The 27,177-nt window shown below is 40.2% G+C and overlaps 1 protein-coding gene across 3 annotated transcripts in view; it reads left to right on the top strand.

Moving 5' to 3' along the window:
* Positions 1 to 27,177, top strand: part of CAP2 (cyclase associated actin cytoskeleton regulatory protein 2) — a 138,607-nt gene that overhangs the window by 50,508 nt on the left and 60,922 nt on the right. For all 3 annotated transcript variants that reach the window (XM_032649878.1, XM_032649877.1, XM_032649879.1), the window contains one exon: positions 7,028 to 7,105. In XM_032649878.1, the coding sequence (XP_032505769.1) occupies positions 7,028 to 7,105 (78 nt within the window). The remainder of the gene's footprint in view (positions 1 to 7,027; positions 7,106 to 27,177) is intronic.

The raw sequence follows: 27,177 nt of genomic DNA, 5'->3' as shown, positions 1-27,177 counted from the left end.
ATGCCCACAAATTTGATAAGCTAGATGAAATAAACTGATTCCTTGAAAGGCGAATCTGCCAAAACTCACACAAGAAGAAACAACCAATCTGAATAGGCCTGTATCTATTTTAAAAATTGGATTAATAATGAATAACCTTCAAAAATAGAAAACACCAGGCCCGGATTTGTTCACTGGTGACTTTTATCAAACATTTAGGGAAGAAATTATACCAATTCTCTATAATCTCTTTCAGAGGATAGAAGCAGAGGGAATACTTTCTAAGTCATTCTATGAGGCTAGCATTACCCTAATACCAAAATAAAACAAAGACATAAGAAAACTACGGACCTGGGACTTCCCTGATGGTGCAGTGGTTAAGGATCCGCCTGCCAGTGCAGGGGACACAGGTTCGAGCCCTGGTCTGGGAAGATGCCATATGCTGGGGAGCAACTAAGCTTGTGTGCCACAACTACTGAACCTGCACTCTAGAGCCCACGAGCCACGACTACTGAGCCTGCGTGCCACAACTACTGAAGCCCTCATGCCTAAAGCCCATGCTCTGCAACAAGAGAAGCCCGTGCACCGCAATGAAGAGTAGCCCCCATCTGCCACAACTAGAGAAAGCCCGCATGCAGCAATGAGGACCAAATGCAGCCAAAAATAAGTAAAATAAAATAAATACATTTAAAAAAAAAACTACAGACCTGTATCTCTCATGAACATAGATGCAAAAATCTTCAACAAAATATTAGTTAATTAAATCCAAAAAAGTATAAAAAGAATTATACACCATGATCAAATTGGGTTTATCCCAGGTATGCAAGATTAGTTCAATATTCAAAAATCAATTAATGTAATCTATCACATCAGCAGGCTAAAAAAGAACAATCATGTGATCGCGTCAATAGATGCAGAAAAAGTATTTGACAAAATCCAGCACCCAGGGGCTTCCCTGGTGGCACGGTGGTTGAGAATCTGCCTGCCGGTGCAGGGCACACGGGTTCGAGACCTCGTCCGGGAAGATCCCACATGCCATGGAGCAGCTAGGCCTGTGCGCAGTGGCTGCTGAGCCTGTACTCTGGAGCCCGTGAGCCACAACTGCTGAAGCCCGCATGCCCTGGAGCCCCAGCTCCACAGCGGGAGGGGCCACCGTAGTGAGAGGCCCGCACACCGTGGCGAGGAGTGGCCCCTGCTCGCAGCAAGTAGAGGAAGCCCGTGCGCAGCAACGAGGACCCAACACAGCCAATAAATAAATAAATAAATAATAAAATACATGACAAAAATATATAACTTAAAAAAAAAATCCAATACCCATTCATGATAAAAACTCAGTAAACTAGGACTAGAGAGGAACTTTCTCAACTTATAAAGACTATCTGCAAGAAATCGACAGCTAATATCATACTTAATAGTGAGAAACTTGAAGCTTTCCCACTAAGATCAGGTACAAGGCGAGGATGTCCCCTCTCACCAATCCTAGAAATCTCTGCTAATGCAGTTAGGCAAGAAAAGGAATTAAAATGCACACAGATAGGGAAGGAAGATATAAAACTGTCTTTTATCACAGATGACATGATCTTTGTCTATGTAGAAAATTCAAAAGAATTGAGAAGAAACTCCTGGAACTAATTAAATGATTATAGCAAGCAGCATTTGTTAGATAATTCGTTAGAAATGTAAATACTTGGGCCCACCCAAACCTGCCGAATTTGAAACCCTGGGGCTGAGACATGACAGTCTGTTTTAACAAACCCTCCAGGTGACTATAATGAAAACTCAAGGTTGAGAATTGCTGGTGTAAGTCTTCTTCATGGCCCTTTATATGTCAACACAGATGACTTCATAATCCAACTTTGTAGGGTCAGTGCTTATGTTTATGTCTACAAAATTAAGCATCTTCAATCTTGTTTTAAGCAAAATCATGAAGTAGGTGAAACTTGTCTTTGGCATCCTATCACCTCTTTTTCTTAGCGCATTTTCCTGTCTTGCTTTCATCTATCAGGTCCCCTTTTACCTCTTCATTGGCTGAAACTCAAGGGGCTTCTCCTTTAGGGTAGATTAGATGGCCCTAAGGAATAAGATCTAAAAATACAATATCTCTAATTGTAGAATGTGGGACATTGGCAGACTCACTGGGGAGGAATGTGAAGATGGCATTGACAGTGACCTTCCCAGGGCCCAAAAATTGTACCTGATGAGCAGATGCCCATTCCCCTGACCTTCAGTCAGAGGAAGAGGATCCCCTTCCCTTGGCTGTCTGGCTGTTAGGAAGAGGGCTGATGCAGTTTCAGAAGATCTGGAAATGCCTTCAGCACAGGCACCCTGGCTGGATGCTTCTTGCATTTCCTCTAAGTATTACCTGTACCCTTTCTCCCAGTTGCACCTGTTCATTTTGCCATCCACATGGTACTTTGTGGCCTGTAGCTTCCCAATGAAACAATGGAAAGCTTTGATGAATACTCAGAGATCAATTGAGCTTCCCCAGTGAGTCAGCTCTCTCCCAAGGGGATTAGATGGAAATAAGTCATAGTAACTGGTGTCTGCTTGTCCCGAGGCTTGCTTTAAACTGATTACTGAAATTCATTCTCCTACTGTCTAGGACCACAGAACAAGATGGTCCACCAACCTATCTAAGAACCCCAGTTGCCTAAGTGATAATTGGCTAGAGTTCAAACAAAATGCACAGCCTTGCCTCTTACCCGAACTGTCCCTTTCCTCTCTGCACACACGTGCTCACAAGCAGATAGATGTGCATGTATACACACAAAGGTCACTGAGGCTCTCTGAGCCTGGCACATGTGTGATAAACTCAGCAAAAACCCTCAATTATTTGTTGTTACTGAAAATCCCTACGTTTGGCTTTTTCTTTCACAATGTTTTGAACTGCCTGAGCGAGCCAAATTCTCTCTTTCAAGTTATCAGAACTCAGCAGGTTCAGTGACATTGGTCCTAAATAGGATGCTGTCTGGTTGAGGGCACTCATGGAAATTTCCAGAAGTAAGAAGCAGGTAGGTCAGAGTATTTCAAAGGTGGAATGAAAATCCTTTGAAACGTGGACTGATGAAGTTAAAAATGAATGTGGTTTAGAGTCTGCTAATCGTGCCCAGAGTTCCAGGGAGCTGAAAGAGGTGCACAGCTGAATCCTCAGAAAGATTTGTCTATATAAGCAAAGCGGTAGGGAGAGTTGAAGCAGATAGCTAGATATTCAACCATTCTGTGCTCCAACCTCCACCTCTGTTGTTGAGTGAAAGGCCATGTGGGGGAAGAGACTAATTAATGAAATTGGCCATCTTGGCTAATCAGACCCGTTGGAAGATTGTTCTGTTAGCAACAGGCTAAATGTTGTTTCTAGGGAAAGTAAAAAAGGCCAGTGATAGTGTTCATCTTGGGATAACTACAAAATTATTGTTAATGCCACCTCTGAGCTGCAGTTTTAACTGTAGAAGTCAGGCAATCCCAAATTACTGTTTCCACACCAACTATAATTCAGCTGACTCCACAAGGCTTGTTGTAGACGAGGACCATACTTCTATATTATCGTTGTTGGGAGAAGTGCAGTTCTTTTATTTATATCCAAGCAGTGGAGAGTTTTATTTCATAATCTTCTTTTGGAAATGTGGTCATTAGAGACTGACAAAAGTCCTTCTGATCCACTGAAAATACACATTTTGATGTATGGATAAACATTCATGTAGCTCAGAGCTTCACATTCATAAGGTCATTGTAGCCTCCAGGACAGTAAAATGTGAAAATCCACTATCTCCCTAAGGAATATTCAGAATTTGAGATTTTGAGCAATATAATCCCAGCAATCAGGCTACCAGGACAAAGAGGAGATGGTGTACTCCAAAATGGAAAATTACCCTCATTTAAGTATTCATAAGACTTAATCTGTTATGTTGATGGTGATGAATTTGTGATTTTAAATGTAAATGATCTAGAAACCTTGGTTTGCTTTCAAGCATTTTCTTGTCAGTAGGAAAAAAAACGCTTGGATGAAAAATTATGAGAAAAGTTGAGCACTCCCTTTCCCTATCCCCTGTTCCATCAGGCCTTAGAAGATTAGGTAGAACACTCTTTTTTTTTTTTTTTTTTTTTTCGGTACGCGGGCCTCTCACTGTTGTGGCCTCTCCCATTGCGGGGCACAGGCTCCGGACGTGCAGGCTCAGTGGCCATGGCTCACGGGCCCAGCCGCTCCGCGGCATATGGGATCTTCCCGGACCGGGGCACGAACCTGTGTCCCCTGCATCGGCAGGCGGACTCTCAACCACTGTGCCACCAGGGAAGCCCCCACTCTTGTTTGAAATGGAAAATAAACCAATCTCTCATATGGTGGCAAAAGACTCAAGGAATCACCCACATGGTGGCTAGAAATAGTGTGTCAGAGAGGAACAGAGCATGCAAAGGAAAGACATGGGCTTGCCCTCAAAGAAAATAAAACAATGAACAGAAACAGATTCTTCACTATGGCTTAATCTTATTAGACTCTTAGACTAATAAGTAACTTAAAATTTAATAAGAGTATAAACATATTTTTTAAATAGCATAAGGTGATAGAACAATAAGAATGAAAGGGAAATTGAAGTCTAACAAATAAAAACCAAAAACAGCATGAATACAGAAATGAAATATAAATTAGAAATGTTCATGTATATGAGACCCTATTGAAAATCTGTTTACCAACAATAGAGAAAACTGTTGATATAATCACAGTAAATACAGATTACAGACAAGGAAATTAAAGGCAGAGAGAGGGAGAGAGAATCTAAATGATATGAAAACATTCAAAATTATACAATATGAGGATAATAATTGGAGTCCCTGAGTAGAGAATCTAACAAATGGAACAAAAGATATTTTGAAAGATATAGTAATATAAGAAAATTTCCCATAAATGAAGAAAGGACCAAATCTATTCCAAGAAATATAACACAGAATGCTCAAAATGCAAACATAACTTAGTAAAGCCGTTAAAATCCAAGGAGAAAGAAAGAATTCTTCAGGTGTCAAAATAGAAAAGTCAGTTTCCCACAAGGGAGAAACAAAATCAAGGTGGCTTAGATTTCTGCGTTGCCACATTCACTGCTATGCTGTCTGTACATGGTAAGAGAGAGAGACCCAGGGATGTTACATCGAGCCAAGATGTTGTTAAAATATATAGATGACAGGGAGACATGCTTGAGACTGAAGAACTTAAGCAAGTTTGAGACCTTTTTGAAGAACATACCTTGATAATGGGAGTCCAACCAGTTAAAAAAATCAAAAGAACTCAGAAATGGAGAAGTCATGGTAAAACAACTGGTGAGAACCACTAGGTAGGTTTAAATGTAAAACTAATTCTCAATAGCTATGGGAATTAATATTACAGTAAAAATAATAACTAAAAAATATGAAAAATGGGGACCAGAGATAGAAAGAAGTGGGGAAGTCCTTATGTTCTCATCTTTCCCAATAAGGAGTCAATCAGTATTGTCTAAAATTATATCATGTATTAGTTTAAAGTATAAACACATAATTATTCCAATTTCTTAATATTTTATATTTTTTTACCTTAGAATCATTCAGGACATAATTATTACAGTGCAGAGACTTTTATTTGAAGTTTATCAATTCTTTCTTTCATTTTTAGTATTCAATTATAATTAAAATGTATACTTTTTATTTTAAAAAATGGCACCTAGGGTGTGGTCCCATTTTACCAAAGTCTCTCTGCATATAGATCTTAAATGGTGGCTGCCATGATGTTCATCTCACATTAATAATGATTATTTCTAGGTTGTGAGGCATTTTTTTAAAACTTTAATCTTTGTACCTTATGGCCCTAAAAAATTATTCTAAATCATTATGCTTTGTCTTATGAGAACAACTGTGTGAATTTTCCTAAAAACTAGAAAAAAATGCCAAAAATGACTGATTGTGTGATACGAATATTTGGAATTATTTTCTTCTTGGTACTCTTCTGTAACTTTTTAAATTTAAAAAATTAAAGAATTAGTTAAGCATGGGTAGAAGGTAAAGATAAGAGAATATGGTACCATGTGTTTAAAGACATTCCCATCTGCTCAAGGCCTTTCTGGGGTGGGGTTGAGTCCAGGTAGCCCTGAAATCTCCTTCAGACCAGTCTTAATGAACAGTGGTAGAAATCACTAGCTCTTGGTGAGCATATCTTTTTTTTTTTCCTTCTTATTAAAATTTTGTATTTTTAAAATTTTTATTGGAGTATATTTGATTTACAGTGTTGTGTTAGTTTCAGGTGTACAGCAGAGTGAATCAGTTATACTTATATCCTTGGTGAGCATATCTTTATGGGGATGGCTTAAAGGACAATTTTCTTTCCATTAGAAGGTATGGAACAGATTGGGGCATGAAAGAGGACAGGAGAGACACCCTTTGGAAAACAATTGCACTTTGGGGCTCAAACTTTTTTTTAACAGCTTTGTTGAGATATAATTCACATATCATAACATTCACTCTTCTAAAGTATATGATTCAGAGATCTTTAGTATATTCACCAAGTTGTGAAACCATCACCACTGTCTAATTCCGGAACATTTTCATCACCCCCAAAAGAAGCTCCATACTCATTAGCAGTCACTGCCCATTCCTTCCTCCCACCAGCCCCTGGCAGTCACTAATCTACTTTCTGTCTCTGTAGATTGGCTTATTCCGGACATTTCATGTAAACAGAATCATACAAATGTGGTCTTTTGTGACTGGCTCCATTCACTCAGCATAATGTTTTTAAAGTTCCCCATGTTGTAGCATGGATCAGCAATTCATTTCTTTTGAATGCAGAATAATATTCCATTGTCTGGATATACCACATTTTGTTTATCCATTCATCAGTTGGTGGACATTCTGGTTCTTTCTACTTCCTGGCTATTATGAATAATGCTGCTATGAGCACTTATTTACACGTTTTTGTGTGGACATGTGTTTTCATTTTTCTTGGGTATATACCTGAAGATGGAACTGCTGGATCATGTGGTAATGCTCCATTTAGGAGCTCAAACAATTAAACTTTCCTATTCCTTTTTGTTCCCAGGCAGAAATGGTGCATAGTGCTTTCCAGGCCCAGCGAGCTTTCCTTCTGATGGCCTCTCAGTACCAACAACCCCAAGAGGTAAGAGTGTATCCTGAGAGCCAGGGCTGCCTAGGGAATGGGCAGTGTAAGATAGAAAACAGGGAAGCAACAGAACCAGTTACTGTGAGAGACATCCCGAAAATGAGATGTATAGCACTGCAAGTTCTGTCCCTAATCCAGATCATAGTATGAAACATTTCTTCTGTCTTTATAATCTTACTATGGCCAAACTCTTACTGCAACAATCAACATCACCAGTTTAAAAGGTCAATTTATTTATGTCATCTGTATCCTATTCTTTTTACTAGTCTCACAACCATTTTATAATCAAGGAAGTATTTGCTGCTAATTTTTAGTTCATACTTTGTGCTGCTTTGTTCTCAAAAACTGTTCACATCTGTCCTCACCTGTAAATTCTATGTATGAATTTGATTAGTTCCTATTTAACAAATAGCATTGTTAGGCTCAGTGTGTAATGAATGAAATTATTCATTAAAAAGTAGGTCTACTACCAGCATACCTTGTTGAATAAGAAAAAATAAGAATTGTTGTTTTGACTAAATATTCTGCATCTGAAGTTTGGTAAGAGCCATATAAATATAAAAGATAATTGAAATATAACACAATAGTTTAAATTTAATAGCTCACTTCAAATTCTAAAACAAACACCTAAAGTTGAAAGAGTTGGGCTGAGAATCCTAGGAAGCTAGGATTTGACTTTCAGAGGGTGAAGCTCGGCTTCATAAAGAACCAAGACCTGGGACCTTACCCGCCCTGGAGCAGTAGGTCCCAGGCCTTCCTGTGCAATGCAACCACCTGGAAAAGTTTTTCTGAATACCAGTGCCTAGATCTCGCTCCAAGAGGTGCTGGTTTAATTGGTCTGAGGAGTGGTCTTGGCCTTAAGAGGTTTATGGATTCCACAGGTGATTCTAACGTGCAGCCAGGGACCTCCCTGGCGGTCCAATGGCTAAGACTCCACATTTCCATTGCAGGGGGCGTGGGTTCCATCCCTGGTTAGGGAACTAAGATCCCACGTGCCGTGCAGTGCAGCCGAAAAAACCAAAAACCAGATAACTTGCAGCCAGAGCTGCCAACCCCCACCCTGATGGATGCATCATGTCCCTCGTGGGAAATGAGGACTTAGCACACAGTCCAGGCAGGCAGGTCTGCAGGGATGGAGATAGTCTGTGTTCCATCGGGGATGCAGTCTCCTCCTTGGCTTTCTCAATCCCTGACTTTTTTCTCTTTGCAAAAGAGAACAGTGAAACTAGGAAATCACAATGTGATACAGCCTTAGCCTACCCTTTCTGTGATTGAAGTGAGAGGAGAGGTGGCTTCATTGCATCATTGAGTCTCAGATGGAGGAAAGAACCATTACTTTCCTGGCCGGTGCTCCACTCAATCCCTTTTCTTTTTTTTTTTTTTTTTTTTTTTATAATTTTTTTTTTTTTTTTTGCGATACTCGGGCCTCTCACTGCCGTGGCCTCTCCCGTTGCGGAGCCCAGGCTCCGGACGCGCAGGCTCAGCGGCCATGGCTCACGGGCCCAGCCGCTGCCGCGGCATGTGGGATCTTCCCGGACCGGGGCACGAACCCATGTCCCCTGCATCGGCAGGCGGACTCTCAACCACTGCGCCACCAGGGAAGCCCTCAATCCCTTTTCTAAGCACAGAACAAGAGGGCTCTCCATTGGCCGTGCACATAAAAGTCACTCATTAAATACTGGATGATAAAGTGAGTGACTGAACAAGTGAATGAATATACTGGGACTGTGGCATCCCCAAATAAGCCATAGTCAGACATAATGTGTGACTTCACATGGCTCTGCAGATTCTTGGGTGTAATATCTGGAGTTGCCCCTTCTTACTCTACCGCATTCTTGATGAAAGGGAGAGGAATGGATGTTTCAGGAGACTCATATCCAGGAAAGGCATTCGTTGGAAATGTTCCCTATAGCACTTATCACAGTACTCCAAGAGTAATAAGCCCCAGAAGATCAGTAGGCAAAATAGAAGGCAATGTTTTGATGCCCACCTCCCTTTCTGTGCCCTCCCTCTTAACCCAGAGCACTGTCCTAGTTGCTTCCACTCAATAGAAAAGCAGTCCACCAGGCCTAGACATTCCCAGTTTGCATTCTAGAAGATACATCATAAAGATTGTCATAAAACAGACTGTATCTTCTCATAGGAACAATGTTATAATTGTCCATGCCTTCCTCTCTTCTTTCAGGAGAATACTAACTCCTGTAATTTTAACTCTCATTGATATATGATAGTGGTCCCCAAACTTTAGCGTGTATGAGAATCGCCTGCAGGGTTGTTAAGGCACAGATTGCTGGGCCCCACTTACAGAGCCTCTGATTCAGTAGGTCCTGGTTGAGGCCCAAGAATCTACATTTCTGAAAAGTTCCCATGTGATGGTGATGCTGCTAGGCCAGGGACTACACCCTAAGAGCCTGTGGTGTGTGGATGGCTCTCAAAGTTAGCCTCTAGCTGCCTCTAGATGACTACTTCTCAAACTCTGATCTTCATCTGAATCACCTGGAGATCTTGTTAAAGTGCAGCGTCTGAGTCAGTACATCTAGGATGCAGCCCAAGAGTCTACAGTTTTAACAAGCTCTGGGTGATGCTAATGCTACTGGTCTGTTGCTACATTTTGAGCAGCGAGACAGGCGTCCCCACCTGAAATCCCCACCAGCACAAAATCCCTTCAGAGTCAAATAGCAAACTCATGTTCTTTTCTCCTAGCATGTCTATATCAAAGCAGGCTGTGTTACGCTACGTTAACAAACATTTCCAAAATTTTAGTGACTTATAAGAGCAGAGGTTTATCTCTTGCTCACCCTACATTCCTATGTATGTATGAAAGTAAGGTGACTTACTTTCTAGAGGATGTTATTAAACAATTACTCATGCAATTATTTACTTAGAGTTATAATAGGGCTCTGAGAGAAAATGGTAGAAAATGAATCTTTAAAAGGAATATCAGGCATTGGGAAGGGAAGATATTTTAGGGTAAGAGGACTTCCCAAGGGGTACCTCCCATCATGCTAATGAAGGTGACCACTTATGCTGCGGAAGCATAAGGCAAGGCCAAACCAACATGAGTCACCTGTGGTCTGCGGGTTGTGTGTGTTAGATGCCCAGACTGGGGCTGAACACCTGGCCAGCTGGAAGCTAGCAACCTCTTAGAACATCTTTGAATCCACAGTGATGCAAGCATGCAATTAATCAGTCAACAAATATTTATCAAGTGCTTATTATGGGCCAGGCCCCCTAGGAGATGGGGCAGGGCTTAGGAAAACACATAGAGAGTATTAGATGGGAAGAGACCTTAGAAGGCATCTCTTGCAGCAATCTCAATTTAAAGATGAATCAGAAGAGGTTCAGAGAGAGGGTAACTGGTTTGCTCACTAGTCCCAAAGCTGGTGAATTGCCCCCCAGAACTCTCAGCCAGCATGCTTCACCACTACACAGCTGTCTCCAGCGCTCTTCACTGTTGCTTTAAGCCAGAGTGTCAGCCTTCAAAGAGATTAAATTTTGTAGAGGGTCACCATCAAAATGTAAAAGTATTTTATATTTACCAATTATAAGCAAACAGCCAATCAAGCAAGGTAAACCATTAGTACTACCGAAATTCGGGGAAGTAGGGATCTTGCAGACAAGGGTGATCAGGAAAGGCATCATGGAGGAGATAAAATGACAGTCCGAGAGCAGTAATGCAAGTGCTTCTGATGTAATTACACTAATATTAATAAAGTGGTGAATTTACTTAGCACAGACTCAAAAAAATATTTTCCTGGATTAAATATGTTTGGGAAAATCCCATATTCTGTTCACTGAAGAAGCATGTAAAATATTATTATTTAAACCTACATTTTCCCAGACTTATTTGACCATGGAGGCTTTTTGTAGAGGGACATCTGTTCATGTCCTGTGGAAGGCTGGTGTACATTTCTTTTAAGTTGTTCTAAATGCTTGATGGTCATTGCTTTTGGTAGATTCTAACTATTAGCAGGGATTCTAAGACCAACTCCAAGAGTCCCACGGCCTAACGTACATACATGCCCAGTATAATCCTCTCCCCTTGAGTGTAGGAATGAGCTGTGAATTTATGGGATATCGATCCTTTGATTAGGTTTATGATCAGGGTGATGGGATAGTCACTCCAGTGATTATGTAAGGCCACATAAGACAGTCATTGTGGCTGTAGAGAGATTCTCCTGCTGGCCTTGAACACATGAGCTACCACATTGTAAGAGGGCAGCCTCTAGAAGCTGAGAGGGACCCTTTGCTGACAGCCAGCAGTAAAACAGAGACTTCAGTCCCACAAGTGTAAGAAATCAAATTCTGCCAATGACTGTGTGCACTTTGAAGGGGACCCAAAGCTCCAGATAGAAATGTAGCCTTGCCGACACCTTGATCTCAGCCCTGTGAGACCGAGCGGAGAATATAGCTTCACCTTGCCCAGAAGCTGTGAGATGGTAAATGTATATTGTTTTAAGCCACTAAGTTTGTGGTAATTCATTATGCACAAATAGAAAACTCATCCAGATTGCCTTGATTCCCTCCTCCTTGCCAGACTCTAAAACAGTTAATTGGTTTTAAAAATAAGGCCGTGAGCCACAGATCAAAATGTGAAGCCACCCTACCGTTTGCTTCTTCTTCCCTGTCCCCCACCCCCATTCCTCCACCTTCACTCCTCCATTTATCCTGGAAGAAGATAAGAGATTTGCCTACAGCCCTGGTTGACAATGATGACGATCCAATTTCAAATTTCCTTTCTCATTTTGGACTAAGAAACACGTTTCTTATATTCTCTATTATGAAGGGTTTCAAATTTTTCAACCTTGACCTGTAGGAAAAAATGTATTTTATTTCATCACCCAGTTTCTCAAAACAACAGTTATCCTTATCATGTACAGTTCATTATGATGTATTTCATCTAGTCCATTCTATTGCTCTGTTCTTTTCTTCATTTTTAAAGACAGTTCATGACCCACTGAATTGATTTCATGATGTATTAATGGGTCATCACATCTTGCACTTTGAAAGCACCCCTCTCATATCACAGACATATTACAATGCTCATGATATAGATCAACTTACAAAACATGTGCAGAACATGCTTTTCTTCTCTCCCCTTGCTGTAATTTATAAAAATGATCTTTGGGCAAAAGATTGTTCTAGTCCTTACATTATCTTTGTTAAGAATTTTAGTGACAATTTAAAAATCCTATTTGTGTGCAGAATTTTTCAAGGGACCCGGGCACACTCAACTCTTCATTTACTTTTATACCAGTTGGATCTAGGGAAAATAGGATATTTCTAATTCACAAGCATGAAAAGTGAAGTTCAGTGACACATTACTGACCTGGCCATGGGATCTAGACCTGGGCCCATTACTCTACTCGCCATCCAAAGTTCTTTTCACACTACACATAAAAAGAACTGCACTGCACAGTCATTTATAGGAGTTACATGGACAAATAAAACTGTAGAAAGTGTTTAGTTAACTAGGAGAGGGGAAATGATTTCTCTTGGCATTGAGGCATCTCATATCACCAGGGAGAGATCTGAAAGATAATCTTTAATCATCTCTACCATGAGTGGCCCCCAAATTTTAGCCTGAACTGAAAATGTAACTTCTACTGGACCAGTGCTTCTGAAGCCCTGGATGGGCATCACCCCCCAGGAAGGCTATCGCCAGGGGTTTGGGGAGGTCTTCCACCTGGACCCCACCACCTCTAGCCCTGGTTAATTTCGGACAGGTAGGAAGCACCGGTGTGGTGGAGAACCACATCTGTTGTGCCGTAAGTCAGAAGGCATTGCCTTCCTTCCTACGTACGCACACTTTCCATATTTTCTCCAACATGCCTTACACTGCTAAGACCGGACAATGAAATTGTGTGTGTGTATGTGTGTTTGCATGGAATTAATGTGTACCGGTTTCTGACTAAAGGGAAGTTTAGTTTCCAACTAAAGGGAAGATAATTTATGGTCATTGACTGGTCTGTGGATTTTATTCTATTAAAAAAACTGGAAGTCTGAGTTTTTTATTCCTCCAGAAGTGAGAGAAAGAGTTTCTACTACCCCTCCCTCTCCTTTTCTGTCTTTATTTGGGCTTGCATTTTAAAAGGAAATAGTGCCTTCCTGTGCGTGGAGCAAGAATCTAAAACATTTTTTGTCCTTTCATTGTCTAAACAGTCTGAGAAATTAGAAGGGAAAGGAAGATGAGAGACTCCTTCTGTCCATTCCTCCATCTAGTGATATGCGTGCCCCAACACGGTGCTCTGTTCAGAGCACTCAGTAAGGATTTTCTAAGGCATGGGGCAGTCATCCAATATGTTGATAATTTATTGATCCTAAACTAAGCAAGAAAGCCTAGTAAAAAAAAAAGAAAGAAAGAAAGCCTAGTAGCGTTAACCTTAGGACTTGAGCTAATTACGTCGGTACACTGGTAGATCCAGATTACTCATGGGTTTATGCCCATATGTTTGAGATTTTCATAAAACGTATTAATTTATGGGGATGGTTAAGAGGAGAGACTCTGGACTTGGGCCTACGTGGATCTGAGTCCCAGATCTTCTGCTCATTAGCTCTGCTAATCCAAATGCAAGAAAAACAAATTCATTGGTGTCTCCTACATTTGAGAATCTTTTCTCTTTTTCCGGGTGACTACTGACAAACTAATCTGGTAAAGTCCACGAGACATTCCCACTGAGTCACTCTAACCTAACCAACTTGTCAAGTTACTCACTTAGGAGAAGGCAGTTGAACTCTCTTTGCCCATGTTTCCTTATTTTCTCCCTTCCTTCCTTCTTTCCTTCCTTCCTTCAGCATGCAGGATCTTAGTTCCCCAACCAGGGGTTGAACCCATGCCCCCTGCAGTGGAAGCACAGAGCCTTAACTACTGGACTGCCAGGGAAGTCCCTCCTTATTTTTAAATAGGGTGAATAGTTCCTATCTCACAGAGTTATTGTGAGGATTGAATGAGAAAAAGCATGCAAGGGTCAGGTGACTGAGTAGGAGAATTCAGTATTAGGACAGTCCAACTGCTTTAGGAAAAAGTCCCTAATTCTCAATGACTGAACATTGTAGACATTTTTTTTCTTGCTCACCTAAGGTCTTCTCTGGTGTTTTTGGTTGACAGTTTTCCATATGGTCATTCAGGGAGCCAGGCTTCCTCTGTCTTTCAGCCCCTACCTGGCTCTAAGTCCTCAGCCATTGAATTGGGAAAGAGAACACAGAATCATTCCTGGGAAGGTTTTATGGGTCAGACCTGGAAGTGGCATGTGTCACCTCTACTTTCATTCAGTCTCTTGGACATTCCTAGCTGCAAGGGAGGTGGCAAATTTAATCAATCTGTACGCTGGGAAGGAGGAATTCACAGATTTGTTGAGCATGTCACCAATCTGCCAGAGTGGGTAACTTGGCTTGACTAAAATGAAGTCTTTCTCAGTGGAAATACCTTTCTAAACACTCAAGTGGGTTTTCCAGGCTAATCCCCAAGTTCCCATCCAGAGAAAGACAAGAAAACTTTCAAATCTAGCTGTTGAATTTATTTTTATTGTTTTTGGGTATATATAGAGAGATAGAGATGCATGTATATAGATATCTCAGAGTTTCCTTTAATTAGAATGAGTTCATCCTTTTTTGCCTCTGTAATGTTTTACCATAGGATGTAAATTATTGTCCCATATTTTAAAATGCCAAGCAAAGTAGTCATGTGACTTTGATCTCAGAGCATGCCTTGGGTAAATTAGGTTGTGCTAGTGGCAGGTCTGGAAATTGTAAAGGAATAGCAAACGAATGAACAAAGCCAAACTCCTAAGTGTTCCTTAAGTCTGTGCCCAGAAAATGTCACAGTGTAGCTCAGTCAGGATTGCTGAATCTTCTTGAAAGATTTGGCCGTGATTAGTGCTGCCAAGTTCTCTTGTTAGGGGACATATGACAGGTAACATAATGCAATAAAATAACTCTGGCCCTAGTGTAAAATGAAACACCTACTTTAAAAGATTGCCTTAAAGCTTTTTGTCTTCATACAAAGCTATCAAGAAAATATTCTGTTGAGTAACTGCTATTAATTATATGTGCTGAGCGAGTATTTTTAATGGATTTTTAAATATGTAATTTTACATTTATCTGGAAAACAGGAAAATAAAACTGCAAGAAAAATTAACAGGTTTTCATCTTTTGTGTCATGCTCAGTTATGTTTTCATTTAACAGTGGTATTTCCCAGTGGACAGAATTTCAAAAAGGAGTAGCACTTTAGAATCTAACCAGTGACTCACTTTATGGCCTTTTCCAAATTAACTCTATATTTTCACTTCATAAATATGTATAAGTTTTGACTCATTGATATTGCTCAATGGGTGGTTCTCTTCATTGCCAACCCAAAAGCACTCAAAGGCAATATACGCTTTAAATTTCTAGAGAAGAGATAGGCTTAAACCCAACTGAAACATCTGCTCAAATACAATCTATGAAGAGCAGGTAAAAACTGGTTACATACAGATACCTACAGGATTGAATTTTTTGTAACCAGCAGCTTCCTGAGTAGCATTTCATGTTACAGTTGGAGAAGTGAGGCGAAAAGAAGCCTTTGCTTTTCATATGAGCCTTCCCAGGGCCAGAACATTACCTTGGTAATTACATGCTGGCTCCTTGTGAAGGCTGGTGTAGATGCTGGTTGATGAAGAATAAAGCACGGGGGAAGGAAGGAGAGGAAGAGGTTTGTGTGATATCATCAGGGTCTGCTTGAGTTGACAGCCTGAAGCTACCCAGTCAGGGCTGAATCCCAACAGGAAAGCTAATCATTAGTTTATCAGAATGCAGAGAGGAGGATAATCAGAAAAGAGGGTAATTCTGTCATTCTTCTGCCAGACTGTTTGCTTTAGCAACATAAAGCTGTGAATGAGCTCGTGAGCTGTGACCATGGGTTAGTAGCTTTATAGGTATTTAGAAACCCAGGACTGTGGAGGCAGAAGGGATTTGCTAAGACCCTGTCCTGTTGGACATCACTCATGGTGACTTTTTTTTTTAATCTGATAAGGCACATTTGCTCATTTCTCTTTGTGTAAGACATGAATTAGATAATGAATGGCTTCCCAAAGGAAGTGAGGTGGTTATCACACACAGGGGATTTGGGGGATTATCTAAGGGGGTAAAGGTTAATAAAGAAGGATAATATCCTTTGTTTTATCAACTATTTCATACTAAGTTTGTTACAATTCCAGACTGCCTTGATGGCAAATTCTACATAAAGGTTAGAACTACGTATATGTCTAGGGAATTTTTCATACTTCATTTAGTCAAGTGTTGGGATCACTTTGTATTTTTAATAAAATGATTTTCAACTATTTCTCATTCTCCACTGTGAAGCTTCATATTTGCTTGCTAGACACTATAAATCTGATATTTCAAAATTGGTAGGGTTACATGTTTTTCTCTTGCGGCCTGATTCAAAAATTAATTTTAAAAGTGGTCATTGACGTCGTTCAACAAATCTTTTTAAAAGCCATACATATTTTGGCCTTTGGATTTGGTACTTGTTCATCATTTCAGTAGGCTTAATGTGAGTCCTCTTTGCAAGACATAGCTTCTATCGTCTGTACAAAGCTGTACATGCGAAAATAGCAAACAGGGAGAAGGTAATTCCAGCTGACATTCCAGTCTGGATCCGCTGTCATAAATTACTTAGCAGAGGGCATGGTCCGTTACTTTTTATGGTCATGTTCTATATTTGTATGTGCTGTGGGTCGGATCACATGACAAAAGCATCATTTGATATTAGTGTTTATGTGCACCAACTAGTGAGGGCTGGATTTAAGCTTCACTGCAGCACTTTTAATTTGTATACTTAGCTCTTAATTGAAAATGCAGACACTCCCCTAAGTACTAAAACTACAAATAATCCAGAATAAATTTTACATAATTGTTTTTAGGAGAAGACAAACTACTGCATATCCTAACTAATTGAAATGCACTATGCCTTCCAGAGATTTTAAAACGTAAATTTTGAACATGAACAAGTCAACATCGCCAGAATAATAAAGACCCATACTCACCACTTTACATCATCCAACCCCTCCCCTAAGTGGAACAAGAGAGTGTCTTACCGCTGATGGCGATTTCTTTTAATGAAGATACGTTTCCCAAACTAATTGAGAAAAGAAAACACATATGTGCCTTTCCCCCCCTCTGCCTTCCCCATTGCTTTTCCCACTGCAGCTGAAAATTTAGGTTTCTAGCAGCAAACACCTAGAGAATGGACGATTACTTCTTTTCATAAACTAAACAGGAAAAAAGAATGTCCAGTTTTGGTGGACTAACTGCCGTGAGCATTAGTGTTTCTATTTCTGGAGTCGCTTATTAGATAAATTTCCCTGTTAAGTAGTGACTTCAGATCTTTGTTATACCCTGTTCACCTTACATACTCCAGCCTTCTTTAATTTCCTCAACTCAATTTATTTCTGGGGGCTTTTTTTTTTTTTAACCAAACATTTATTGGATCCCTCCTATATAGCAGTCACAGCATTTGGCATTTCTACATCTATCATTACCTCATTTGTATGAGAACATACTTCGGAAAAATAGGGTCTGGGTGATGTTATTTGTCATGATTCATATATTCCTGCACTTATCTTCGTTATTACTGCCCTCAGGCTACCACCACGACCACCATTCGAACTTTCCCACCCACTCTCCTCTCTTAAGGAACATATTCAGTATGCCTTCTGACGGTCTCTTTATATCTTTGAACGTCCTCAGCACCTTTATGGTAGTTTCTGTCAAAACAAAAGTAACTTGTTTATTTTAGAAACATTCCACTGTTATTTTTTGTGCATGTTTTCCATCCCCTCAACAAGATTCTAAGAGCTTCAAGGAGCTTTATAGTTGATGTGTCTTTGCTTTTCATTGTGGTCTTAACTATATTTTATTTGATATCAAGTTTGATAAAAAGACAAGCTCTGGCTCCTGACACTTTTGGTTGGTTTGAGGGATAAAAGCTGTGTTAATAGATTCCAGTGGCACAGGAAGGGAACAGAGGAACAGAGTGAAATGATATTTTTATTTAGTGATACTGTTATCTTTTACCAAAAAAAAAAAAGGAACTTGATATTTGGAGGTATGTTTGATACAGATTGAGATATCAATTGAGGTTATAACTGCTAAAATGTAAGTCACGGATCAGTCACATAGAATTAGCCTTGAAAATGTATTCCTTACAGGGGAATTTGGGAAAGGGAAGGTTAGAGGAAGAACAAGTGGTGTGGGTTAGTAAGGCATTTCATTTCAAGGATGCCGTTTCTCTTATGTACACTTTCACAAAACGAGTGCCTCTGAGGCTACCACAGAATGTTTCATTTTTGAATGTGTGGAGCGAATGACAAGAAATGATCACAGCCAGATTTGGGTGACAGATGTAGCTCAAGCATTCAATGATGTTAGAATATAGGTTCTGGGAAGAGTGTGCTGACTAAATTCACATGGGCTGTGGAGATCCAGCTGGCCTGATATTTAAATGCTGTTGAAAAAATGTTCCAATTAGATGGTTTCTTCCCTATACGGAGTTTTCATGTAGATTGTGAAGAATGGTACTTTCTTGAGGTGGTGAAATTGTGGTGAGTGTCCACCATCAGCCCTCTGAAGCTGGTAATTTCACAGTTAGAACCACAGCGACTGCGGTGCAGAACTTCAGGCTTTCTTCTGCCTTCGTCCACTTGGGTTCTCTATATAGGAGAATGGGCAGCACATCACCCAAATCAGATTTCAGTGATTCAAGCAACAGGAGTACCATCATTTTCTTTGGCTGGATATCCTGTGGTTGAATGTGTTCAGGATTCCTCCTGGAAAGTCATAAATTGGATTCTGTTTTCCCACAGGAATAGGGATATAATTTGAAACTTCATGTTTTACCAACCCGACAGCAAATGAAGCACAGACAGAGCAAACTACACATCATAAAAACCAAGATACAGCTAAAACATTATAATTATTTAAAACGGGGAAATGTGGCTCCATGTCCTGTAAAGTGGTTATAAATGTGCTGTTCACTTTAATTGTGAGTCCCTAATGAATTTTAACTGCATATGCCACACATAAAAAATCTATATTATAACTTACCAATCTGAAACTGACGATGGCTGTAGTGAATATTCATCAATAGTAATTTTACTTGACTTTTTTAGAATTTGAAGGATCTTTTTGTAGAGATGTACTGGATGATCCATTATCTTCGAAATATTTTTTGTGGGAAAACGAGAACACTTGCCTCTTTTCCTCTTTTGACAGGATTTCTCTGGTCTAGACAGAGACATTCAGAATCATTCTGTAATTCTCTAATACTGTACCTGAGATTGAATCATCCGTTTCAAAAATAACAACCAAAGGATCACAGCAGTCAGAGATCTTATCAAGGAGTGTGTTTGGGATGGGACTCTTTCTTCTGTTCGTCCCAGTCAACTTTTCTTTGTTGTTATTTGAAGGTATATTTGGTACGGATTGAGGTATCCCTCTTTGCTGAGTCAGAGAAGAGCAATGGGGGGAAGGAGGGCAAAGAAGGATAATCATATCCCCCCCACCTTTTTTTTTGTTTTTGCGGTACGCGGGCCTCTCACTGTTGTGGCCTCTCCTGCTGCGGAGCACAGGCTCCGGACGCACAGGCTCAGCGGCCATGGCTCACGGGCCCAGCCACTCCGCGGCACGTGGCATCTTCCCGGACTGGGGCACAAACCCGTGTCCCCTCCATCGGCAGGCAGACTCTCAACCACTGCGCCACCAGGGAAGCCCCATATCCCCTTTTTTATCAGTTAGAAGGGAGGGAGGAGGTTTTAAGCCAGGCATGTGGCCGTGCACCTGGGAGCTTTCTAGCACATGGCCTCTCTAAACCACTCTGCTCTTGTTTTCTTCTTCGAGTCTTTGTCCATCATTTGTAGCCCCCAAGGCCCGGAAAGTGTTAGAAAGTAGGTGTTAATTAGTAAGAAGGCAGCAATAAAGGAGTGAAGCTGTGAAATACAGGGCTGCCCGTGCTGTTACAAGACGTCATCAAACCACTTTCATTTCCTTTGACTTGTTATTAATATCTTTATTTCGAGTCAGGTTACCCTAAACTTCGTTGTTTTCCCTGGATCGATTGACTCCTTAAGCTCTTCGGTTGTCCCTGGCACTGCATTAATTTGCTCGTTGACTTAGGTTGTGAGTAATCCCTTCAATTACTGCCAGTCAGTACCAGGGAGGGATTAATATAATAGAATGTGATTATTCAGTACTTCTGAGCGATGAACACCCAGCCCTGTGTCCAGTGCCCATTGTAGGTGCTCAATAAGAGACGGAGTGAATTAACCATCTAAAACCGACAGAACCCCAGACATTCAGGATGGTTAAGCCCTTCTCCCCAGATCACTTATTAAATGAATATCTGGGAACCTTCTCTTACCTTTGTGTTTGTGGAAACAGACAGTACGTGGAAAGTCAACCCCAATCACTTTTTACAGTGAGAGAATCTCAGGGAGTCTGGAAGAGCAGAGTCTTCTCTCCGTACTTATGGGATAAATGTTCTCGCAGAAAGGAGATTCATACTCAACAAGACCATAGGAAGACCTTAGCATAACTGTCTCCTGGCCTATGGGTTGGTTATAAAAACATATATTATTATTCCCACATAGATAAGGAATAAAGCACAGAAGGATTACTCATTTGGTATCCCTCAATAAGAGCAAAAGAGATTGAAAGCCAAGGTTTTCCAATCTGATTATGAATATATCACCTCAATCTCTCTTTCATTTGGCTTTTTGGTTCCTTTTTATTTTCTTAAAACGCTAATTAAATTGTGTTATTCCTACCTGAACATCAAGATAGCTGGCTTATAAGATCTCCCAATTTGTGGGTGTCACCACAGATTTCACCACTGAGCTTTTTATTGCTCTGAAGTGTTTTGAGTAGTTTTAATCTTGTTTGGTTTTTTCTGTGTGGGACACTTACTTTACTAATGATGGGTCTTCAAGATGGATTTAGCTCATTTAAAAAGAGTACTTTTGCTGAAATTTCTATGACCTGCTCATTTTCTTGAGTCTTCAAACAGGATGAACATTGTTCCATTTTGTCCCTGGTCTTTGTTTTGTTTTGTTTTTTAAAAAATGAGTTTAAGAAATTCTAAAGGAAATAACGTAAGGAACATTATGCTCGAATGACATATTATTTCACACCCTCCTCAGTTCTATGTCAAAGTATTTTTTCTGTTTTTCACGTAGAACATAATTAAATATTCACATTTTTTCATATCAACAAAATCCATATATTTATAATTTTAATAGACATACTGTATTCCATAATTATGTATGACATGATTTGATTGGGCATTCATCTATTTTTGAGTTACTTTTAGTTAATCATAAATTCTTATGATCCATATCTTAATTTTTTATTCTATTCTCGAAAAAATTTTAACCTGTACATGTAAAACATTATTTGTCTTAATAGAGCAGAATGAGTAGAGAGTTGCATCAAACAATAATCAGTCTTTATAAAGAACAAACCACCTCCAATGTCCTCTGCTAAGCTTAGGGAGAAATCCTGAAGAGCTGGGGTGGAAGAATAGTTTCAAGAGGTGAAATTCTAAAAGAAATTTAAGGTACAGGGGTTGGGCCATGGCTTGCCTCTTTTATTGATACTATTTATAAGAAAAAAAGTTTCTACCTGTATGATATTGCTTAAATGGAATTCAGTTAATACTGTTTTTCTAATATTTGTGAATATTGTATTATATGTGTATGTTTATTAAATGTGACTGTCTCCCTTATGTGATAGATTTTGGTGCAAGACCTGTTTTTATTGAAAAGAAAATATTTTCAACTCTGCCATTTAGGTTGTCTCATATACCTGTTAGTTTCTCCTTAACTACTGCAATTTCCATTTTTGTCTCTATTCTTTGTTCAGCTTTATTTCTGTGCTTTGCTCAGGCATGTCTTGAACAGTGTTTGTTATGCAATTACTAGTTTTATTTCTTCTTGCAATTTCCTCACTTTTCTCATATGTATTTTTTTATGTTGCTTGGGACATAAAGAGTTACTGTTTTAGATAGAGTGTGTCTATTGCAATCCAATAGTGATCCCTCACTGCATTTTATTCAGGATCCTTTTTTTAATCTGATAGCATTATAAGTATCCTTGTTTGTTTGACCTCCTTCTGATTTCTTTGGAAACTTATCTAATCAATCATTCCCTTCTTTCTCTCCCTACTGACTCCTTCTGCTTAATCTGCAAACCAAATCAAGTTTCTCTCTCCTTTAAAAACACAAACAAGCAAGAATGGCTTCCTTGACCACCTACACCATCTCTTTCTTCCCCTTTACTGCCATACATCTTAAGAAGACTCTGTCCTCTCTCTCTGTCACTTCCCTGTCACTGTTCCGTCTCCTGTCATCTGTCTTCGCTCCTTATCATTTTACCAGAAAAGACTTTCCCATTGCCATGGTATCTTCCTAATTGACCTCATTCCATTCAGCCTCCTTGAAGAATTTTTATCAATGACCGTCACTCTCCTCAAAGTTTTTCCTTCCCTTGGGAATGAACTTTATTCTTTCTAAGTTCTCTGTTTCATTTAATTTCTTTCTCTGACTTCTCTTCTTTCCTCTACCGTTTAAATGTATATATTCCTTCAAGATTTCACTCTTTATCAGCCGAAGAGGACTTTCTCAAACATAGTCTCTCCCTGATCAATTTCATCAATGTCCATGGTGGTATCAATCACTCCTATGCTAATGGTGCCAACTGTCCATCTCCAGACTCCAGGCCTTACTCCTTAGCCCTGGGTCTGGATTAACCCTTAGTGAGCCTCAAATGGACTTTATTTGGAGACACACTGACACTTCATCCAAACTCTGTTCTCCTTCCTGGTTCTTTCTCTCAATTGTTGGAACCCCAAACCACCCCGTCACCTGAGCTAGAAACTCTTAAGTCCTTCTGACTTCTCCTTGTCCTTCACCCCTCATGTCTAACCAATCTCTGAGTCCTGACAGCACCCTGACCATGAGAATCTATGGGATCTAAAACCTTTGCTTCATTCCCAGGGCCCTAATGCAGAAAAAAGGAAAGGGTGAGAGAGAAGAAAGGAAGAAGGAAGGAAGGAAGGAAAAAAGAAAGAAAGAAGAGGGAAGGAAGGAGAGGAGAATGAAGGAAGGGATAAAAGAAAGTGGGAAAAAGAAGGAAGGAGAGAGACAGAAGAGAAGAGAGAAAGAAAGGGAGAAGATAGACAAAGATCACCTGCTTTTTAAATTTTTTAAGTAAAGGTATTACAAGCATGCTTTTTTTAAAAAAAACTAAAATAAAGAAAAGACATAAGAAGAAGAAAAAATCCCACCACTCACTGAAAAACACTATAGGTTTAGCCTCTTACAACTGGTCTCTCTGCCTCAAAGCTCTCTCTCTCCTCCGATCTGTTCCCCATTCCCTCATCATAGGTACTGTTACAAAACAAAGTGAACGAACAGAAAACAAAATTAATCTGGAATCCTGCCATTGTTTCCCATGGCCTGTGCAATCAATTCTATAGACTCCATAGGATGACATTCAAGGCCCTTTGCAATGTATTGTTTCTGCATCTGAATCCTCTCCCCAGAACTCCTCCCTGACAACAAATCCAGTATCCCCGTCACGCTGGAGGACCAAAGTTCTGGGAACATGTATGCTTTCATGCCTATGCATGAGCAAAGGAATGATGGGCCTGAAATGTCCATCCTTCTCTTCCTACTCCATACTTTTGTCATTCTAATAGATATATTCCATAATTTGATGAGCTGTGCTTGGAAACACCGAGAGCTGCTGTCTTCAAGAGCTCAAGGTCTAATGAGGGCCAAAGATAAATCTAAATGGGGTACATTGTAATAAATGCTGAGCTGATGGGGGCTCCGAGGTAGCAGTCATGAACACTGCCTGCAGGTTGGGGAAGTTGGAGACAGAGTCACAGAGACGGGACCCCTTGAACCAAGTCTTGCAAGACAAGTAGGATTCAAGTATGTGAAATTTCATCTAACAAATGGAAAAGCCCAGGTATCTCTGCTGTTGTATGTAAGTGGGTTAAATCTTGGACAGTTCTCTCCTATCCTATCTATCAAAATGATGTGGTGCTAAATTTATTTTTTTTAAACAACAGATTATTGAATTTTATTTTTTAATTTAGCCAATTACTTTTTTGTTTTAATAATCAAGTTTAGGCCATATACACTTACTCTTTGATTCGTTATTTGTCCTTAAGCCCAAGTAAACTTATCTTTAGTGTAGTCATTTACTGATTTCTCTTTTCATTTCTGTGTTTTCTGTGGTGGATTTTACACTCTTTATTTCTTTTCGAACTAGGCCAAAAGATAACCTTAAGTGTCCTATTTCTTAACATTTTAACATTAATGTATTTCAGAAAAAAATTTAATTGCTTCTATTTATTTCTATTATTAACGAAATAAACTTCGATTCCCTTTCAGGAAACAAAAGCAGTCTTGTGTTTCCCTTCTATTCATTCTGTGTAGTTATTATCTGAGATCCTTTTGAGGTTCTGTTAATACCCAATAGCTATAAGAATTTATTTGCTAATTTACCGTTTTCATTATTAATGAAAGGATTATTAATCCTTGCTTAATATTCTAATTCATTTGTTTCTCAAAGAAGTCTTGAAATCTCCTACAGTGACATAATGGGTTTGAGATTTTGTGACCCACTGTTTGTATTTTTAATTGGCCAGTTATTTTAAGTCCTCTAAGCCTTTTTTAAATTTTTTAAAATAAATTTATATATTTATTTTGGTTTTTTTGGCTGCATTGGGTCTTTGGTGCTGTGCACGGCCTTTCTCTAGCTGCGGTGAGCAGGGACTACTCTTCGTGGTGGTGCGCGGGCTTCTCATTGCGGTGGCTTCTCTTGCTGCGGAGAACAGGCTCTAGATTCATGGGCTTCGGTAGTTGAGACGCGGGCTCGTTAGTTGTGGCTCGCGGGCTCTAGAGTGCAGGCTCAGTAGTTGTGGGACATGGGCTTAGTTGCTCCACCACATGTGGGATCTTCCCGGACCAGGGCTCGAACCCATGTCCCCTGCATTGGCACGCAGATTCTTAACCACTGCGCCACCAGGGAAGTTCCAAGTCCTCTAAGTCTTAGTACATTCTCCTCTGCCTTCAAAGAGTAAGGTGACCCTGGTCAAGTACTTTCTTTTGGCTTTGTCATAGTTTCTCCACCCATCCCACTTCTCCTCCAAAGTCTGAGGAGGGAAATCTAATTGCATTATTATCCTTATATCATTAAATTCCAACTTTCCTTATTTGTGATAGCTTTAAATCTTTGCCTTTGTCTTTTTTTTAAGTGGTAGAAAAGAATGTGAAGGGAAATTCAGACATGGGAAATCATCCACCACTGAGTAGATTTATCTGGGTTCTCATGATGTCTGTGCCAAAGTTCTGTTTCCATTCAGTAAATTTTCTGCTATCTCTGTTCCTAACTTTGTGCTCATCACAATCCTTTCCTGACTCCATTGGATCCCTACTCTTCAAAGCCCGAGATTCTTTATCCTATTTCCTAGGTGTATTCGTCTGCTAGGGCTGCCGTAACAAAATACCATAGACTGAGTGACTTAAATAACAGAAATTTATTGCCTCACAGTCTTAAAGCCTGGGATTCCAAAATTGAAGTGTTGGCAGGTCCATGCTCCTTCTGAAGTCTCCATGGAATGATCTTTTCCAGGCCTCTCTCCTAGCTTCTGGTGATTTGCTCGCAATCTCCTGTACCCTTGTCAACACATCACCCTGACTGCTGTCTTCGTGTTCACATGGCATTCTTCTGGTGTGTGTGTCTCTGAGTCCAAATTTCCCCTTTTCATAAGGACACCAGTCATAATGGATTAGGGACCCACCCTACTCCAGTATGACCTCATCTTACCTAATGACATCTATAACACCCCTCTTTCCATATAAGGTTACATTCTGAGGTGCTTGGTCTTAGGACTTTCAACATACAGATTTGGGGGAGACATAATTCAGTGGTTAATACTAGGTGTGTCAGGTACTCTTCCAATATTATTATCTGTGTAATGCAGCCATAATTTGGGCCAGTTGTTTGAGCATATCATGGTAACGCTAACCATCTGTGCTTCACCAAGTCTCCTCTTTGTGTTTTTATTCCTTTATAATATTTGCAAGTTGTGCTCAGCTTCATATCACTCCATATTCCTCTGTAGCCATAACTATTTCTTCTGTCTCTCTTTGGAAGCTGTTGTTATTAGCTCATTCAGATGTGTTTGGGTGGATAGTCCCAGGTTCACATGGCTTTGCTCATTCCCTTTTAAGTTGCAAAACTGTTACATAGGACTCATGCTGTTAACTGGGGATTTTATTTGTTTGACTTATTTATTGTTTATGGAGTTTATCATATGTGTTTGTTGTATCTCGTTGTTTCTCTTTTTCAGGTCATTTTATTGGCAAGGGGGTTACCATCCCCCAAATTCCTTCTCAGGAGTCCAAGGTATATAACATACAGCTCTTTTCTTTAATTCTTTCTTTCCCTCCATTATTTCTTTTCTAATTCTTACAGACAGTTCTGTGAGAATCTTTGTGACTTCCTAAGATATCATGTGCACACATGTCAGTGTGAAGGACATTGTTGGTGTGCAGGTGGCCACACTCCAAGGAGACATAATCAGCAGTTGACTAGCCCTACAGGGTGCTGAGAGGGTAAGGTGCTGACAAAAGATCCAGTTTGACTGGGATTCATTATTACAATGGGATGGGGATGGGCTTAGGCACATGTGCCAGAGAACCAAATACTAGCCCATAAAGGGAAGGGGTGAAAGGATGGAAATTCAAACCTGCATGGAGCCCCAGGACCCCTCAAAATAGCATTCTCACATGTCCAGCTCCCACCACTGGACCACAGAGCCCATAGGAAGGCTGGCCTTAAAGGCAGTTTAGAGATCTTTCCCTGGTATTGCCAGCAGTGTCATTTTCACATCAAGAACCACCAGCCCGGGCTTCCCTGGTGGCGCAGTGGTTGAGAGTCCACCTGCCGATGCAGGGGACACGGGTTCGTGCCCTGGTCTGGGAGGATCCCTCATGCTGGGCCCGTGAGCCATGGCCGCT

Source organism: Phocoena sinus, chromosome 11 (assembly GCF_008692025.1).
Source record: "Phocoena sinus isolate mPhoSin1 chromosome 11, mPhoSin1.pri, whole genome shotgun sequence".
Classification (NCBI taxonomy): Eukaryota; Metazoa; Chordata; class Mammalia; order Artiodactyla; family Phocoenidae; genus Phocoena; species Phocoena sinus.
The sequence above is the reverse complement of the archived record's forward strand: the minus strand, read 5'-3'. Positions and strand labels throughout refer to the sequence as shown.